This window comes from Ascaphus truei, chromosome 16 (genome assembly GCF_040206685.1).
Source record: "Ascaphus truei isolate aAscTru1 chromosome 16, aAscTru1.hap1, whole genome shotgun sequence".
NCBI lineage: Eukaryota > Metazoa > Chordata > Amphibia > Anura > Ascaphidae > Ascaphus > Ascaphus truei.
The window spans coordinates 35,226,949-35,247,247 of record NC_134498.1 but is presented as its reverse complement, the minus strand read 5'-3'; the positions used below and the strand labels follow the sequence as shown (position 1 = coordinate 35,247,247).

The following is a 20,299-nucleotide window of genomic DNA, read 5'->3' as shown; positions in this document are numbered from 1 at the left end:
AATGTATATATATATATATATATATATATATATATACATATACATACAGTGTTCGACAAACCTATACATTTGCGAGTGGATTTAACATCGTGGCGAGCTCCTATTGGCCCAAGCAGCACACGTTTGGTACTAGGTGGCGAGTAGATTTTTTTGTCTGGCGAGTAGATTTTTTGGTGATTTGTCGACCACTGGTTATATATATACACATACATAATTTATATGTATATACTTACACACACAGAAACACCATTTGATTACCTTTAATGAAAACCAATTACCTAAGCTGCTGCTCAAATTAAAACTAATTGAAAATAGCATTATAAATTGAATTTAAAAAAAAAATGCAATCATTATTATCCAATCCTACAGAACTGATAAAGATAAAACAAACATGTGGGACATTGAAGGTTTTGCCTCTTAAAAAAAAAAAGCACAGGTGCCTCAATCTTGCTGGGGGCCCTTGAGGACTGGAGTTGCCCACCCGTGGATTAGAAGCAGCATTTCCTATAGGGCAGTTTGGTTTCTTAGGCCTTGCCCCCGCTGCATGCTGCAGCGTCCGCTGTGGCGGACGCTGCGCTCACCAGAGCCCTCCCCGCAACGGCGCCGGGCCCGCTGCGAGGGGGGGCCGCAGCGCTCGCGCGAGAGCTACTCCTGCTCTCAATAGAATTGAGAGCAGGAACTCGCGTCAAGCGGCTAGGCACGCCCCCCGGCGGTTCAGCCAATGAGGGCGAACCTGCCGGGTGACGTCATGGCCGCGCCCCGTCACTCCTCCGGCACGCCCCCCCCCCGGTCTCTGCTCCTGCAGTGAGCTGCACACCGGGGAATCGCCGGAACGCGCAGCCGAAAGCGCGGGCGCGCATTAGAGCGCCGTGACCGGGGCCTTAGCCTTACAGATGGAAAGAGAAGCTAATGTAATTGGCAGCAATTTACAGCGCTGATAAAAGCCTCATGTAATCTTTATGGCCAATACAGTTATTTAAAACTGAAGGAAAAAGAAAGACTGTGTGTAGAAGAAAGAAGTGGATGGATGCAGACAAGGACTGCTCAGTCAGAACCAGTGATTCTAAAGGACCAACCCGGCAAGCATTTCAGGCATTACGCAAGAGAAAATATATAATGAAGCAGCACGCCAAAGTATAGAAAAATAAATAAAATACTGATTTTATTACACCCATTGTTTCAACCCCCAGGGCTTCTGTAACCAAGGAATAAAATCAATATTTATTTTGTATACCATGGAGTGCTGCTGCAATCTATTTTTTCTCATGTGAACATTACATTAATAATAATTCATATAGAGCTTTCTCCCAATGGGAATCAAAGCGCGTCAAATCACAGTACTGTATAGAGCGTGGTACGCAGCGCATATGATTGTTACAGACACAGTCTCTGCCCAGATGAGCTTACAATCTGCTTTTGGTACCACCAGGGAGATAAAGTGATTTGCCCAAGGTCACAATGAGCCAACACCGGGAACCAGATCCCCCCGATTCAAACCCTGAGTCTGCGTCATTACTCACCAAGCCACTCCTTCTCCCATGGTGGGCCATCGACTTTCTCCTACCAGGCATTTCCAGCAGCCATTCCTCAAAGACAATCATATTCCAAGTATACATTTATTGTTTCTTCATTTGTTTCCCCTCCGAGCACCCCCTACTTTTCTTGCTTTGATTTCAGAAAGTATTCATGTTTCAGCATTCCTACACGGGTATATTTCATCTACATGGACAGCCAACTCATCAAATAACCCACGAACCAACAGTGCCACAAACTAACCCACTTTTAGTTAAATAGACGAGTAGGCTTCTCCATGGATGGACAGACCTGGTACATGCGTAGTGCTATAGACTTCACAGCCGTATTGCGAATGGATAAATAAATAACCTCGAGAAAGCGCTCTGTGAAGCGTGAAACGTTGGAGGGTTCTCCTGTGCCCCCTTTTTTATCCATGACCAATAAATAATTTTTTATAGGATACGCACCTTCTTTTTCCTACTTTTTGATACTTGGTAGTGCTCCTCCAATTTCCTCTATTCTACTTCTCCATGGATGGCACTAGAAATCACAGCACTTTGGGACCACATCAAGGAAGAGAGAAGCAGGGCATACTTAAGGCCGTGCGTATAGTGCCTGCGACGGGCGGCGGCGACGCATGCATTTATAGTAAGCGCGACTGCGACAATGCGACGGAGCGACGCGAATTTTGGGAGCTGACAATATTTGATTTTTCAAGGGCTGTCGCCCCATAACCAATAAATCAAATGCCAGTAAGCCAGTGCCGCCGCAAAGCGAAATATAACTTTCGCTAGCGGCGACGTCGCCAGTCGCGGGCACTATATGCGCGGCCTAAGCTTTCCACAGTTAGGGACCTGTTATAGCCATGTCAGGCCCTTGGCAGGACTTGCTCACACTGCTTTCTCTGTGCCACTGGTGTGTCCTTTAATGGACACCTACGTGCCCAGAGGTGGCACTGATGCTTTAACGTGTACATACACAGTATGCCCTTGCTGAAGGTGAAGAATCCGTTTCAGCAATTCTGTATTGTGACGGGGGAGGGGTGCCAAGCGTGTAATAAAGGGGTCACCCCCATTAGGCACCGCCTTCCACCGTCTGGGAAGTGAGGGGTTAACCAGAAATGTACGGATAATACATATGTTCCCCTGCTTCATAACCAAAAGGTATGTCCCTTGGTTATCCTATTCCCACATTTAGAGGGAATTAATGTATCTTTATTCCCCTGCCTCATGGCAAATTGTTGTATTTGCTAGATGTGTATATTGGTACAATTATTGGAGTTTGTACCTTTGCAGTGTATGCAACAACCACACACACTGGGATGCAGGTGGGAGGGAAAGGGTTAATGCTAATTTGGTGTTTATGGCCCTTTGTCCCTTTCCCCGCCTTTGCAGGCTCCATTTTGCAGTCTCTCCATAGGTCGCCATTACAGCCCCATGTAACCGTATGGAGATTCCGGCGATTTGGGCTTGATATCGTAGAAGACCTGCAGGTGGCCCCCGAGAGGAGGAGCGGCGGTTCTCCATTATAAGTCAAAGGAGCCATTCATTTCAATGGGGATCCCTCAAAGCCGACCTCCAGGAACGGGTTGGCAGCCATCCAAACCGCAGACCGCAAGAGCGGAAACATTGTCTTGAAGAGAGCTTTGATCACTCCCCGGTCAAGTTCAAATTCAATTGGCGTGGGAAACTTGGGTTCTAGGGCACCCAGGAATAAAATTCTTTTTGCCCCTAGACCCTAGGAACCCCCTCACTTGACCCCAACCGGGTCCGAGAGTTAATGACCCCGGTAAAGGGTCGCGCTCGTTATAAGGGTCGCACCATAGACTCTAATGTCGGAGGTAAAAGCAGCGAGTAAAAACGGCTAAGTCGGGATGAGCAGAAACCTGGAACCCATAACTCTGGTTCTGTTCAACCTAGAGGACTGAGATTCGGCCACCATGTAGTCCTAGTTCCGGCAGAATTGCATGGCAAATACCGACCCTCTCAGGGCAACAGAATGGACTCAGGGTAATTGCAAAGTTTGGGTTTCTGCCATTGACTTGCATGGCAGAAAAAAGACTCGTGTCCAAAAGTGCTTATAAAACTGTGTTTCGGTATCTCCGGTTCTGGGGGTCGTGGAGGGCTGATATTTGGCCACTATGGCAAGGGTCCTCCGGCATGAGGACCTGGCAGATTTCAGCCCGCTCAGACCCACAGAACGGATTCTTTTAATATAAATATGATTGTGAAAATGTACTATGTTTTGGGTCCAGGGTAAAAGCCCGGGAAGGCTAGAGCCCATATGGTATGTTAATGCTCAGGGGGAGACAAGTGGTCTACAATAAGCCCCCTGATCAAAGGCTCCCCCACTCTGCTTGTGTATGCTAGAACAAAGCAAAGCAGGACGTGGGTACTTGTGATAAGTGTTGTATTTCACACCTTGGGACAAAGGTTTTCCTATCCCAAGCAGACTGGGCCCATTGTCTTCGTGGAGTCTTTCGTGATGTCTTCATTTGTATCCTGTATTGCTGTATGAATTGCCAATCCTGTACCTGATTGTTTCATTGTCCAACCCCTAAGTAAGTGCTATATTTTGTCTGTTATTTGTACCATCTTGTGTGTTCACCTAAGGAATAAACTATCTTTATTATATCTAAGTCATGTTCAATTCAACCCAGATATTTTGTGTATATTATAACCTATCACTAGCTACCGTGACATGTATTTCTTGTCATTATTCTCTAATGTCGGAAGAGTTCTAGTCCCAAAATTAGAGCCTGTAATTCCCAGTTACGTTGGCAGCATGCCAAAACGTTACTTCATGAAATCCTCAAAAGACCTCAGCAGGCGGGTATGGGTGCTTCAAAACAATCGCACACAGAAATCTGATTTTAGAAATTTGCAATGGGAATTAATAATAACCTGCACATTGCACATCGCCCAACCCCCTCCGGCAAACAACCATGCTAATGATATGGAATAGGAGTTTGAAGAAGTTCCAGACTGAACCACAATTAGGTCCCTTTAACTATGGTTAGGAACCACCATGTAAACCCCCTTCTGCTTTCAGTTGCTTATAAAGAGAGTTTGATGTCCGTGACACTTTGCAGTAGCAGCAAATCAGAGTTCACTCCCGACTCGATACCATAAATCGAGCCCACTTTTGAATAAAATAAAAACAAGGTATTATACACTGTTCTATTGTTAATGATGAACAAAAAACGGTCGTTACCTTACATTTAATACTGGGACTGAGAAATATAGCATTAGTTCAAGAAACATTGTGCTTGGTATTAAAAAAGCCTAATGGTGCCAAAGTAGAGTCCAAAGAAAGGCACACTGACATCAGAAAAGGTAACATATGCTTTTAAGAGGATAAATATATTATATAATATATATATTATTTAAGTTATGGTGGGTGAAAATGTGACTAAAAACCCTCTACCGTATAGCATATAAAAATATTACTTGTGAGCACATTCACGTCATAGACAGGTCTGCAACCCTTCCCTTCACCATTATCACCCAGCCTACAGCACTTCCACTGCAGCAAGGGATTCTGGGAAATGACATGCAAATGAGCACACAGTGACACCTTTTGTCTCAAGACCACATTACATGGTTAAACCCTTAAGCTAATGCATGCTGCTTTAAACACAGCTTTTAAACATAGCCTGGGATGAGATGCAAAGCCAATATACCCACTCACAGATTGTTTCGACCTTGTGGGTCTCGTCAGTGTGAGGTTGGTTGTACTGGCTTTGCAACTTGAGACACGAAGAAGGTCTTCACCACACATTATTTAAGTCATGGTGGGTGAAAAGGTGACTAAAAACCCTCCACCGTATAGCATATAGCATGTAATAATATTACTTGAGCACATGTCTTAGGCCCCGGACATGTTCCCTGCGTGCTTGCGGAAGCGTGCTGACACGCGCTCCCGCTCAGCACTGAACCCCTACAGCCGCAATTAGAGCAGCTTTAGTAGGGGCTCACCTGCGCTTCCGCGCGCTTGGTCTTAGGGGAATTTAAAATTCCCCCGCTTGCCGGCGAGACAGGCCGGTCACGTGAGCGGTTCGCCCAATGAGGGCGAACCAGCTCCGTGACGTCACTGGCCCGCCCCCGGCCAGTGACGCGCCTGCCCCCGGCCCGCCCCCTGACGGTCTGTCCCCCTTCTGCCCGATCCCTGTCCCCCTTCTGCCTGATCCCTGTCCCCCTTCTGCCCGATCCCTGTCCCCCTTCTGCCCCGATCCATGTCTCCTGTGTGTGTGTGTCTGTGTATGTGTGTGTTTGTGCATTATGTGTGTGTGTGTGTATGCATGTGTGTATGCGTGTGTGTGTGTGTGTATGCATGTGTATGTGTATGCATGTGTGTGTGTATGTGTATGCATGTGTGTGTGTGTATGTGTATGCATGTGTGTGTGTGTATGTGTATGCATGTGTGTGTGTATGTGTATGCATGTGTGTGTGTGTGTGTGTGTGTGTGTGTGTATGCATGTGTGTGTATGCATGTGTGTGTGTATGCGTGTGTGTGTGTGTGTGTGTGTGTGTATGCATGTGTGTGTGTGTGTGTATGCATGTGTGTGTGTGTGCCTTTGTGTGTGTGTGTGTGCCTGTGTGTGTGTGTATGCATGTGTGTGTGTGTGTGTGTGTGTGTGTGTATGTGTGTGTGTGTATGCATGTGTGTGTGTATGCATGTGTGTGTGTGTGTGTATGCATGTGTGTGTGTGTGTATGCATGTGTGTGTGTGTGTGTGTATGCATGTGTGTGTGTGTGCCTTTGTGTGTGTGTGTGCCTGTGTGTGTGTGTGTATGCATGTGTGTGTGTGTGTGTGTGCGTGTGTGTGTGTGTGTGCCTTTGTGTGTGTGTGCCTTTGTGAGTGTGTGTTTGTGAATGCATGTGTATGTGTATGCGTGAATATATTTATCAAAGTTGCACAATGTTAATAAATATATTTATTCTCACAACGTCTTTTTTTTTTAATTTTTAAAATATTATATAATACACAAACACATACACACACACACACACACACACACACACACACACACACACACACACACACACACACACACACACACACACACGTTCCCCAGTGACACACACACACTGACAGCTACCAAGTGACACACACACACACAGTGATACCCGCCTCCCAAGCGCTTGCTGTCTCCTCTGTAAGGACAGCAAAAAGCTCCTGGTAGAGCGAGCGGCAGCAAGCGAGAGCGAGCAAGCGCCAAACATGGCCAAGGCCTTAGACAGGTATCCTGCTTCTCGCCATTATCACCTAGCATACAGTGCTTCCACTGCATATATATACAAATTAGAGCAATGGAGTAATAAAATAATGTGTTTTTAAATGTACATCTGTCTCCTAAAACCCAAGCTTAAGAACCTTTTTGTTTAGAAGCCATGTAGTTGTATTGGCTTTATTTTTAATATAATATTATATATACTGTACTTATTACCATATTATACTATTACCATATATATTTTGTCAAATTGGATGTAGCATTGGCCTTCCCTGTTATATACATTTGCCATGCTCAGTAGCACTCCTTTTGGGAAAAAAATAATATTAATAACACACACACACACACACACACACACACACACACACACACACACACACACACACACACACACACACACACACACACACACACACACACACACACACACACACACACACACACGTGAGTGGTTTGACTTGCTTTGATAGTCCCATGCTGTGCTTAAATGCTTAAAAGCGGTGTGAACGGCGATGCAAATGGGCTCCATGTGAATGGATTTTCCAGGCAAAAGGTGACACATTGTGTGCTCATTTGCATGTCATTTCCCAGAATCCCTTGCTGCAGTGGGAGCACTGTATGCTAGGTGATAATGGTTGAAAGGCAGGGTTGCAGACCTGTCTAAGACATGTGAATGTGCTGACAAGTGATATTCTTTATTGGCTACTGTATATGCCAACGGTGGAGGTTTTTTGTTGCCCCTTTCACCCACCATAACTTAAAATGTATATGGTGTATATATCTATCTATATCTCAAAACGACCAACACAACTACACGGCTTCTAAAGAAAAAGGTTCTTAAACTTGGGTTTTAGGAGACAGATGCACAATTAAAAACACATTATGGTATTACCGCATCTCATTTCTTCCTGCCAATCTATTCAGCAATGAAAAGAAAACTCTCCATTAGCTGTGTGTGCAACTGTGCATCAGTTAAATAATTCATAAATTCCACTCATCTAAAATGTACTGTTATCTTTAACCCTGTCATCATTGGAAGGGCCAGCCAGCTAAGTTGCCCCAATTGCTGAAATACACCTTTTGCGGGGGTTATCTTAAATATTATTTTCAAAATTGTTACTCCATTACTGCTATGCAGGCACTAAGGCACCTGGAGAAGTGGATAGATTAACCCCTTGGGGTTCCCTAAAGATGTAGTTACTACGTCATGGGGTCTGGCACGGCAAGGCCCCCCCATGACGTCGATCATACGGCTCGTTATTCTAGGGGAGATCGTGTGATCTAGGATGATGTGGAAAGGAAGGAGGCCTTCCGTCATCGGTAAAGAAGCGCTCACGTGATCGCGAGTGCCAAAAGGGCGGTGGCACTCCAGGGGCGCAGCTGCTCCGACACTCAAAGGGTTAACCAGATTGCTATTAAAGAACATCATTTTTTTTAGCTACAAGAAACACGTTTGTAACGGACACAACTGGCAATAACCTAAGAAAAATAGCTTTCAGTACCGTTTGTTTCAAGCAGTAAATTTGAGTCTTTTCTTATAGTCAGACCAAAACATGATCAATAGTATGATACTCTGTGACCTAGGGGACTACACACGAAACATAAGAAATTGGCCAGAAGATTTAAAACGCACCACAGCTCCTTTCCTTGCTCCGTGTTTGCAGCCGTTACTGGCATCTAGCGAACTGCCCTGACTTCTGGTTAACATGCCCCGGATTAAAGATTCATCTACTCTTTAGTTATTTACACTGTAGCAGACACCTGGAGGCGGTAAGTAGAATAAATACTCCGTGAATAAGGATGCCAGTATACGTCTGGATACAACACAACTTGGAAAGGTAAACAGAACAATAGAAAGCCTGTAGAAGAGCCAAGACATTTTGTGACACCAACGTTTGGAAGCCAATGCATATTTGCTGTGCAAGTGTTTAATGACCCATATAACCTCCTGTGAACAGAAGTGCTCACTGCTGTTTGCTTCTCAATTTATCGCAATGTATCAATTACCGATTACATTTGCCCATAATATATTGATTATCTTTCACCTCTGTAGCAACAGGTGTATTTTATTGTGTTCTTCTCTTTTTTCAATTCCCATGGGATTAAGAAGGGAATATTTGGGATCAAGGAGGGCCATTATCATTGTTTATTTGTAAAGAGCCAACATATTGCACAGCAGGTTGTACAGAGTTATGTATATTACATAAACTGTTACGTACAAATGAGGACTGACATGCACAAACCGTTACAAAGAGGTAATGAGGGCCATGAACCTGCCTACAGGGAAGCAAAACAAAAGTTAGAGGAATTATCTAGCCATCAACGCTGATGAGAACAGCTGGACGGTTATTGGTGGACTACTCCACTCAAATGTATATTGCCATATAAAAAGTAATGGCAGTATTCTCTCCACACACATGTACCAAAGGGATTAGACCAGTGTTTGCAATAGGGATTTTTAGGAGCTCTTGGGTTCTCCATACATCTCTAACGAGCGTTTCCTGTAATTTTCAGGTCACTTGAAAATTGTACCAAATACAGAAAAATTTACAATGCATCTGATCTCAGACGCGCTGTTAGAGAGGGTTGGGGTTCCTTACAATGCATCTGATCTCAGGCGTTATTAGAGAGGGTTTGGGCTCCGCAGAATTTCACAATATAATTATAGGGTTCCTTAAAGCTGCAGTTCAACCAATATTCTGCATGTGTGTTTTTTTAAATAAATCAGTTCTGTAGCAAGAAAAAATACTTTTAGCATTTTCCGTTTAAAAAACAACAACTTTGAAAGACCAATTTTCTTGTATTCTATTTTAACAAGCATGATTGTTACTATAGCAACCATTTACATTCCCCATATTTAAAGATGTCACCAAACTTTGCCGATCAATAGACGGAGAACGAATTGACCGGCAGCTATGCAGTTCTTTAGGTAAGTAGAGATTGGCCACATGAAACTATTGAAGTTAAAAAAAACAAAAAAAAAACGGGAGCTTGAACTGCAGCTTTAAGCAAAAAACGTTAAAACGGAGTGGCTTAGAGGCTTATACTTTAACTAAGAAAAGGGATACCATGTTGCAGCAACTTACTTGTTATGCAATATTGTGAGAAGTTGTTAACTCAAAAGATAATATTTTGACCATTTCTGTTCACTTTGATGGAAGGTGAGGCATTGGTAAGGGTGCATTTACAGCTCCAGGTCACATTAAACATGGGCCATAGTTGGAAAGCAGTTCTGAGAAAATTTCAGCGGTAAAGATTTTCTAATAAGTTTAAACATCAATGTTTTTTCTATCAGTATTTCTCCAAACAGATACTTCATTGTGATATCCTTGAGTAGGTATGTGAATATTATAACACAAGGAAGGTAAAGGCACACTGCAAAAAAAATGACATTTAAAAAAAACATTTCTTGGAAGTGGTGTTTCAACTGCATTCATTCTAAGCGGTATCATTAGATGCCAATGGGAGTTTGTAGCAATGATTTCCTGCGGGAACAGATACAAACCAGCGGCCGCAAGGTGTAAAGTCCAATAAGTCCAAATAAGGGGAAAGGAGAGAAAGTCCAATGAGTCCAATGAGCAGGAGTTCTCCAATCAGGTGATCCGTTACAAGCACATGTAACGGATCACCTGATAGAAGAACTCCTGCTCATTGGACTTTCTCTCCTTTCTCCTTATTTGGACTTATTGGACTTTACCCCTTGCGGCCGCTGGTTTGTATCTGTTCCCACTGTTCTTTCTGGTATTGTTCATACCAGTTTACCTGGCTGCCCCGGTATTATTTTTTTCATTGACACCTTTTTATTTACTGGTATTACTGTGAAGGGGACTAGCGCCACATAGCACTTTCTTTTTGTGTTGCAAAGATTTCCTGCAGCCACACGGGAAGAAAAATTCCACCAAATATAAAAACAAAAACACAGTTGAGAATAAATATCCTTTTTCCCCAGGAACCCCAGTGTAGTTTTCGCGCACCAATATGTTTTGATAGTTCTGATCACTTTGGTGGATACTTATTCGGCCGAGTTGCATGTTTAGCAGCCCTCTATTTTAAGACAAAGTGGATATACTGAGATACAGGAAGAAAATTATGCATTGCAGTCCAGAACAAGATCTGAATACAAAACCAGAGAAGCTACTATTTTTCTCTGAGCCTTAACATGTTTTCCAAATCTGTATTTACCTTAAAAAAACAAAAAACTTCCGTTTACGAATTGAAAAGACGCAATCCAAGCAGCCTATTTTTTAAATCCTTTTTTTATGGTTTAATATATTCAGCCTTTGATAACCTTTATTGAAAATTAATTACCTAAGCTGCCGATCGATTGGTTCATCTGCGATCAGCAAAATCCTGCTTCCCAGGGTTCACTAAATGGCCACGTTTCAGCTTCAAATCAATCCTTCAGTCAGTGTAACGCAGCAGCTACAATGTATCCTGATATTACTACGGTAACATTATCTATTGTTACCGTTTGCAGCTCAAACTGCTGGGAATATTGGCAACAAATTACCACAAACAGAAAAGTGTTACAAAGATCATGCACGGGGAGGTGTTTAAAATCTATAGAAATCAAAGGATGCTCAGTATATTAAAACTCATTAAAATGGCAATAAGAGTTGAATAGAATTTTTTTTAAAAAGGAAGGCATTAAGTTTTATCTAATACTGCAGAATTGTTTTTTTGTTTGTTTTTTTAATACACATGTAGGATATTTCTTGGATTGCTCCTTGAAAACCAATATGATTTATACCAGCAGTTCAGTGCAGGGATTGGGGTTTTCTTTTTTTGTATTTTTTTAAATCAACATTTTATGCGTTTCACAATGCAGGATGCTTGAATATTTGCTGCATCAAATCAAACTGCCTGTGTATAAAGCAGAAGGATGACTGAGTTATGCCGGATACAGTATGGTGGGAAGCAGGTTCCTTGCGTTGGAGAAGATGGGAAGCGCAGGGAAGCATTGCAACTTGTGAAAAATATTCAAATGCTTTTCTGCCATTTAAAATTTCTATCGCTATGGCTGAGGAAAAGTAAGGGGTTTGTGTGTGGGAAATTGAACTGCTGCATGAAAGACTTGGCATTCTTACACCCCAATCTGTGCTCTTTAATGACAACAGGAAGATAATACAAATTCTAGTTTGCAGGAAATTATTTGTGATCACTTCTAACTAATATACAGCCTCAGCAAAACAAAAAAACAGAAGTACAGCTGTCCTTGTATAACCTTATCAAAAACACACAACACATGAATTAACTAAATAATCAAATCTGTAATGTGATCTGCACAGCAGTTTCTTTATCATTTCTGAATATTTGCATGGCCAAATTCAGTGTATGTTTAACAGATGGAAAGACAGGCAAATAGGACAGTTACGTAACGTTATGTGGACAGATCCTTTTGCAGACAAAGAAAAATCAATGCTCTCTTATTTATAAATAGTGTCCAAGCACTCCATAGAAATTGCAGTATTTTTCCATCTTGCGTGCTGTATTCTGGCACATATAAGTTCCTATAAAATATCTATGTCACACCTTTTATAACTATAAGAACAGCCTTCTAATTGGTTCTAAAAGCATTAGGGGGAGGGGTACATAGAACAATTTGTGTCCCAAAAAAACAATGTAGGGTTCCATTCCAATATTATATGGGTTTACATGTATATAATTACCCCCATCATCCCATAATATTACTTGTTAATTTTCTGCAAAAGGCTCATTAAGTTAGTATTTTATACTGCATGAGGTCTGATACATATAACCAATACACCAATGTTAATTGCGACACAAAGAAGTTATCTTAATAAAGTCAGCATTGGGGTTTGAAAGCCAGTTCTAATTTCCCAGCAGGATAACCGCTTCATAGAGTGAAACTTGCAGCACAGACTGCAGGCGTGGCAGATTTGCAGATTTCTAACCTGCTCCAGTCATGCTCCAGTGCCTGCCCCAGGGAGGAAAAAAAACTGCCTTGTGCCATGAAAAGGGTGGTGTGGGCAGAGAGCGACAAGGAGAGGTCACACTGTGCCAGGTTCTTGGCATTGAATCAAATTAATTATGTTGCATTAGACGGAGGTAAAGTGGCCAAGCGGGTCTACAGCAGCAACAAATAATCTCTATTATCTCTCTTTTGGCAGCTCGGATTCTATAGGTAGCTTGCTGCACTATTACCTGCTAAAACAATCTACTGGGTGGGATCTACAACTGAACAACCAGGAAAGAAGGAACATTTTAAGTGCCACAATGCAACTCAATTAATTTGCTCGCATTGTAAGGAGGTACATTATACAAGTGCCTAGCAATAACCTACAGACACTACAGCATAGACTAGTTAAGTAGTTGCCCAACAGAAGTTTAGAGGGATTTTTCTGAATATACACATCCTTTCTGGCAGTTGGATGCAAACATAAATAATTGTTATTTCTATTTTTTAAAGAGCAAAGAAGGGTGGGTAGCCATGCTGGTCCCCTTTCCATGTAGTAACAAAGGAGGGAGAGGAAGTAGGGGGTATGACACCCTTTATTGAACCAACATGTATGTATGTCTTTATTTATATAGCGCCATTAATGTACAAGTAGTTGATATGTTACAAGCTTTCGAACCTCTCAGGGTCCCTTGAAATACCAGACGAAGGACCATGAGAGGTTCGAAAGCTTGTAACATATCAACTACTTTTTATTGGACCAACAAGTAATCATCCCACCTACTCCCTCTCACTCCTATGTTACTATCGTCTAAAGAGGAAGCCAACTTCATCCAACATGTATTATCCAATAAAGAACAATACACACGGCCCATTGTGAAAGATGCTGTTTCAGAACACAGGAGGCTGTGGTTTACAATTCCACATTCCTTGTGATATTCTGCAAATCACTTTATTGACCTGTACCACCTTGTAACTTGGTACACATATGATTGCTTTCTCCCTTCCATAAGCTGTGATAGCGACCAGGACAGAAGAAACGTTCTGGCAGGAATGTCCCCCAGAGATGGCTGCATGCATATCACTGTAGTAATATCACTGTAGTATACTTATCAGTGAAGGTCTCTAGACAATTAAAAAAAAATGTATCACCTGACTATCTCACATAAGCAAGATATGTTTGTGAACTCAAATAGCCTGTTTAAACCAGAATTCATCACAACAGATACAGTATATCTCCAAGCAAAGAAGGGTGGGAGCCGTGTTGGTCCTTTCTTCCATGTAGTAGCAGAGGGAGAGGGAGAAGGTGGTATGATACCATTTATTGGACCAACAAGTAGTTGATATGTTACAAGCTTTCAAACCTCTCAGGGTCAGGGTTACCAACTACTTGTTGGTCCAATAAAAGGCATCATACTCCCTCTCCCTCCTCTGTTACTACTCCCTCTCCCTCCTTTGCTACTACATTATACTGTATCTCCAGTAACTGAACACATGTAGGATAGTTCTTCTTGAATAAGTTCGATTGCTTCTCATACAGTACTAAGGCCCTAATTCAATATAGTGGGACAATGACAGACAACATACATATGTTGATTTGCTAATCCTGCTGCTCAATATATTAAAAAGGATGATAGGATCTTGCATAAAATGTGCCATTGCTCTCACCACCTAAAGACTAATGTGAACCTTTTGCCTCTATCGTATTCGAAGTGCATTCCATCTTAATACGGCTCCGTAATTATAGGCCAATGGTCCTTAGTGGTTCTCAACCATTTCTCCTCAAACAACTCCTGTGCACATCACTGCCAACTACCTAAACATTTATCTGTTATTAGGTCTATTACGGTTACACTAAAACTGGTTAGAAACTAAAAGTTGAATACCCAATTATTAAAGACATGTAATATACATACATACATACACACAGGATTTGTCATCAATACTACATTTCGTTGACCCTTTGGGAATTATTTTGAGACTGAGACCCTTTCAAGTGACCTCGAAACCTGGTTGTCAACCAGTGGTTTCTAGATTAGAAAAACAGGCGATTACAGTAGGGGGAGGAGGGGGGGGGAGGGGGGGGAGGGGGGGAGGGGGGGAGGAGGGGGGGGAGGCAGGGAGGCGGGGGGAGGGTGGGGGAGGCGGGGGGAGGGGGGGGAGGGGGGGGGAGGCGGGGGGAGGGGGGGGGAGGGAGGGGGGGGAGGGGGGGGAGGGAGGGGAGGGGGGGGAGGGGGGGAGGGGGGGGGAGGGGGGAGGTGGGGAGGAGGTGGGGAGGAGGTGGGGAGGTGGGGAGGAGGTGGGGAGGTGGGGAGGAGGGGGGGAGGGGGGGGGAGGAGGGGAGGAGGGGGGGAGGAGGGGGGGAGGAGGGGAGGAGGGGGGGAGGAGGGGAGGAGGGGGGGAGGAGGGGAGGAGGGGGGGAGGAGGGGGGGAAGGTGGTGGGGAGGAGGGGAGGAGGGGGGGAAGGTGGTGGGGAGGAGGAGGGGAGGTGGGGAGGTGGGGAGGAGGGGAGGTGGAGAGGAGGTGGGGAGGAGGGGAGGTGGGGAGGAGGGGAGGTGGGGAGGAGGGGAGGTGGGGAGGTGGGGAGGTGGGGAGGTGGGGAGGAGGGGAGGAGGGGAGGTGGGGAGGAGGGGAGGTGGGGAGGAGGGGAGGAGGGGAGGTGGGGAGGAGGGGAGGAGGGGAGGAGGGGAGGTGGGGAGGAGGGGAGGTGGGGAGGAGGGGAGGAGGGGAGGAGGGGAGGAGGGGAGGTGGGGAGCAGAGAGGTGAGCAGCAGGGTGAGCAGCAGGATGGGGAGCAGGGTGGTGGGCAGGGTGGTGGGCAGAGGGGGGAGCAGGGTGGGCAGCAGAGGGGGGAGCAGGGTGGGCAGCAGAGGGGGGAGCAGGGTGGGCAGCAGAGGGGGGAGCAGGGTGGGCAGCAGAGGGGGGAGCAGGGTGGGAGCAGAGGGGGGAGCAGGGTGGGAGCAGAGGGGGGAGCAGAGGGGGGAGCAGGGTGGGCAGCAGAGGGGGGAGCAGGGGTGGGGAGCAGGGGTGGGGAGCAGGGGTGGGGAGCAGGGGTGGGGAGCAGGGGTGGGGAGCAGGGGTGGGAGCAGGGGTGGGAGCAGGGGTGGGAAGCAGGGGTGGGAAGCAGGGTGGGAGCAGGGGTGGGAAGCAGGGTGGGGAGCAGGGGTGGGGAGCAGGGTGGGAAGCAGGGTGGGGAGCAGGGTGGGAAGCAGGGTGGGGAGCAGGGTGGGGAGCAGGGTGGGGAGCAGGGTGGGGAGCAGGGTGGGGAGCAGGGGTGGGAAATAGGGGTGGGAAACAGGGGTGGGGAGCAGGGTGGGAAACAGGGGTGGGGAGCAGGGTGGGAAACAGGGGTGGGGAGCAGGGTGGGAAACAGGGGTGGGGAGCAGGGTGGGAAACAGGGGTGGGGAGCAGGGTGGGAAACAGGGGTGGGGAGCAGGGTGGGAAACAGGGGTGGGGAGCAGGGTGGGAAACAGGGGTGGGGAGCAGGGTGGGCAACAGGGGTGGGGAGCAGGGTGGGCAACAGGGGAGGGGAGCAGGGTGGGCAACAGGGGAGGGGAGCAGGGTGGGCAACAGGGGAGGGGAGCAGGGTGGGCAACAGGGGAGGGGAGCAGGGTGGGCAACAGGGGAGGGGAGCAGGGTGGGCAACAGGGGAGGGGAGCAGGGTGGGCAACAGGGGAGGGGAGCAGGGTGGGCAACAGGGGAGGGGAGCAGGGTGGGCAACAGGGGAGGGGAGCAGGGTGGGCAACAGGGGAGGGGAGCAGGGTGGGCAACAGGGGAGGGGAGCAGGGTGGGCAACAGGGGAGGGGAGCAGGGTGGGCAACAGGGGAGGGGAGCAGGGTGGGGAGCAGGGTGGGCAACAGGGGTGGGCAACAGGGGTGGGCAACAGGGGTGGGCAACAGGGGTGGGGAGCGGGGTGGGGAGCGGGGTGGGGAGCGGGGTGGGGAGCGGGGTGGGGAGCAGGGTGGGGAGCGGGGTGGGGAGCGGGGTGGGGAGCGGGGTGGGGAGCGGGGTGGGGAGCGGGGTGGGGAGCGGGGTGGGGAGCGGGGTGGGGAGCGGGGTGGGGAGCGGGGTGGGGAGCGGGGTGGGGAGCAGGGTGGGGAGCAGGGTGGGGAGCAGGGTGGGGAGCAGGGTGGGGAGCAGGGTGGGGAGCAGGGTGGGGAGCAGGGTGGGGAGCAGGGTGGGGAGCAGGGTGGGGAGCAGGGTGGGGAGCAGGGTGGGGAGCAGGGTGGGGAGCAGGGTGGGGAGCAGGGTGGGCAACAGGGTGGGCAACAGGGGTGGGGAGCAGGGTGTTGAGCAGGGTGGGCAACAGGGGTGGGGAGCAGGGTGGGGAGCAGGGTGGGCAACAGGGGTGGGGAGCAGGGTGGGCAACAGGGGTGGGGAGCAGGGTGGGCAACAGGGGTGGGGAGCAGGGTGGGCAACAGGGGTGGGGAGCAGGGTGGGCAACAGGGGTGGGGAGCAGGGTGGGCAACAGGGGTGGGGAGCAGGGTGGGCAACAGGGGTGGGGAGCAGGGTGGGCAACAGGGGTGGGGAGCAGGGTGGGCAACAGGGGTGGGGAGCAGGGTGGGCAACAGGGGTGGGGAGCAGGGTGGGCAACAGGGGTGGGGAGCAGGGTGGGCAACAGGGGTGGGGAGCAGGGTGGGGAGCAGGGTGGGCAACAGGGGTGGGGAGCAGGGTGGGCAACAGGGGTGGGGAGCAGGGTGGGCAACAGGGGTGGGGAGCAGGGTGGGCAACAGGGGTGGGGAGCAGGGTGGGCAACAGGGGTGGGGAGCAGGGTGGGCAACAGGGGTGGGGAGCAGGGTGGGCAACAGGGGTGGGGAGCAGGGTGGGCAACAGGGGTGGGGAGCAGGGTGGGCAACAGGGGTGGGGAGCAGGGTGGGCAACAGGGGTGGGGAGCAGGGTGGGCAACAGGGGTGGGGAGCAGGGGTGGGGAGCAGGGTGGGCAACAGGGGTGGGGAGCAGGGTGGGCAACAGGGGTGGGGAGCAGGGTGGGCAACAGGGGTGGGGAGCAGGGTGGGCAACAGGGGTGGGGAGCAGGGTGGGGAGCAGGGTGGGCAACAACAGGGTGGGGAGCAGGGTGGGCAACAACAGGGTGGGGAGCAGGGTGGGCAACAACAGGGTGGGCAACAACAGGGTGGGCAACAACAGGGTGGGCAACAACAGGGTGGGCAACAACAGGGTGGGCAACAACAGGGTGGGCAACAACAGGGTGGGGAGCAGGGTGGGCAACAGGGGTGGGCAACAGGGGTGGGGAGCAGGGTGGGCAACAGGGGTGGGGAGCAGGGTGGGCAACAGGGGTGGGGAGCAGGGTGGGCAACAGGGGTGGGCAACAGGGGTGGGCAACAGGGGTGGGCAACAGGGGTGGGCAACAGGGGTGGGCAACAGGGGTGGGCAACAGGGGTGGGCAGCATGGGGATGCAGGGTGGGCAGCATGGGGATGCAGGGTGGGCAGCATGGGGGTGCAGGGTGGGCAGCATGGGGGTGCAGGGTGGGCAGCAGGGGGGTGCAGGGTGGGCAGCAGGGGGGTGCAGGGTGGGCAGCAGGGGGGTGCAGGGTGGGGTGCAGAGGGGGGGAGCAGGGTGGGGTGCAGAGGGGGGGAGCAGGGTGGGGTGCAGAGGGGGGGAGCAGGGTGGGGTGCAGAGGGGGGGAGCAGGGTGGGCAGAGGGGGGGAGCAGAAGAGATATACTCACACCACAGGGGAGGAGGACACGTTAACATCTTCGGGGGCATCGAAGAACTCCTCCGTGTCACTGTCTGACGCCATGAGCTGGGTGACAGGGGCCGGGGGCCGGTCCCGGGAGGGGTGACAGGGGACTTACTGAGCGCTGCTCCCCGGTCTGGGCTCGGTCCGGCCCAGCATGCAGGCTGCAGGCCGAGCGGGGGAGGAGGCGGTACCGAGCAACACAAACACGGCCGGGATCTCGCGAGATTTCACCTTACAGGCGGAGGATGACAGTCAGGAGGGGAGCGTGACAGAGAGAGGAGAGACAGTGAGGGAGGGAGAGAGAGGGAGGGGCAGGGACTGAAGGGAGGGAAAGAGTAACGGAGGAGAGAGTGACAGGGGAGGGGGAGAGAGTGACAGAGGTGGGAGGGGGAGTGACAGAGGTGGGAGAGGGAGTGACAGAGGTGGGAGAGGGAGTGACAAGTGGGGGATAGGTAAAGAGAGTGACAGGGCTGGGAGAGAGGGAGGGAGGTGGGGAGAGAGTGACAGAGATGGGAGGGTAGAGAGTGACAGGGATGGTGGAGGGAGGGAGTGACAGGGATGGTGGAGGGAGGGAGTGACAGGGATGGTGGAGGTAGGGAGTGACAGGGATGGTGGGGGGAGAAAGTGACAGGGATCGTGGGGGAGAGTGACAGGGATGGTGGGGGAGAGTGACAGGGATGGTGGGGGAGAGTGACAGGGATGGTGGGGGAGAGTGACAGGGATGGTGGGGGAGGGGGAGTGACAGGAATGGTAGCATACAATGCTTACACTGCAACACTGCAGGGATTCTGGGTAATATGCAAATAAGCACTCACAGTGTGCACTCACACTGTGAGTGATGTATTTTAACATGGACCCTTATAAGCTCAGGCCTGCCGTATTACACAGCTTTTCCTCCCAGCCGGGTTTAAAGAAGTGCAAAGCCAGTAAATCTACTGACAGGGACCCGGGGGTCCTCTATCATCAGCCTCGGTCTATGAAGGGTCTTTTGTCACTGGCCGAACCAGGACGACACCTCTCCCCGTGGAAAGGACAAAAAAGTGCCTTCATGGTTTGTGTTTGCACTAGTGCAAAGGTAATAAAACGCCCCCGATGAGAAGGCCACAGACAGATTTATTTTTTTGAGGCCTGGGCAGTGAGGGTGTCCCGCTTATCCGTGCTCAGGTCCATAATGTGGTACCAGGTGTACTCCACTTGTGACTGCTTTTCCGAAGATCCGACAAGTCCCTTATCTTTCAGTATCTCTTCAAGCCCTGAAGTCCTGGCATTACCAGTGGATATCCTCCTCTTGATCCCTTTCTGGCCACAAGGACAGACAGAAGCAGGTCCGCTTTATACATTAGGCCGACTAGGCACAGTGCCTAAGGCCTACAAACCTTTTAGGGCCTACAATATTTCACTTGATAAAATACCTAAACAAAAAAAAAATCACAAAATAAGAGAAAACAGCAAATTTTAATTTAAAATGCCATCGAAGTATCGATACCTTTAAATATCGAAACAACAGTATCGATGCCAAATATCGCTAGTATCAAAAGAAACAAGCAAACGATGAAATTAGCATAAAAATAAGTAAAAATATCGGACACCAGGCCTCTAGAAATAAAAGTGCCCAGGGCCTACGCAGGTCTTAAAACGGCCCTGGACAGAAGGGTGCAAGTCTGAAGGGTTTTCAGCCCAAATGCCTATTCACCCTAACGTGTTCTTTTCTCTTATGAGGGGTAGGGGCAATGACAGACAAATATTGTCTGCCTGCCTCTCTACAAAGAAAGATAGGTGACTAATAACCCAACACTAAAACAACAAAGTCCATGGTGTGTGTGCTCCTGTGCGCTGTGCAATGCAGTGTCAAAGTGCTCAAAGATTTAAAAAAAAGTGAACGGGTGCACCCTCGACCAAAAGGCCAGGGTGGGTTAAAAAAAAAGTCTGTGCAC

At 48.7% G+C, this 20,299-nt stretch overlaps 1 protein-coding gene across 1 annotated transcript in view; it reads right to left on the bottom strand.

The window, feature by feature from the left end:
• WDR44 (WD repeat domain 44) overlaps positions 1-18,655 on the bottom strand; it is a 72,425-nt gene extending 53,770 nt beyond the window's left edge. The window contains exon 1 of the mRNA XM_075573149.1: positions 18,352-18,655. Within this exon, the coding sequence (XP_075429264.1) occupies positions 18,352-18,425 (74 nt within the window). The 5' untranslated portion in view covers positions 18,426-18,655. The remainder of the gene's footprint in view (positions 1-18,351) is intronic.
• Positions 18,656-20,299: the final 1,644 nt, after the last annotated feature.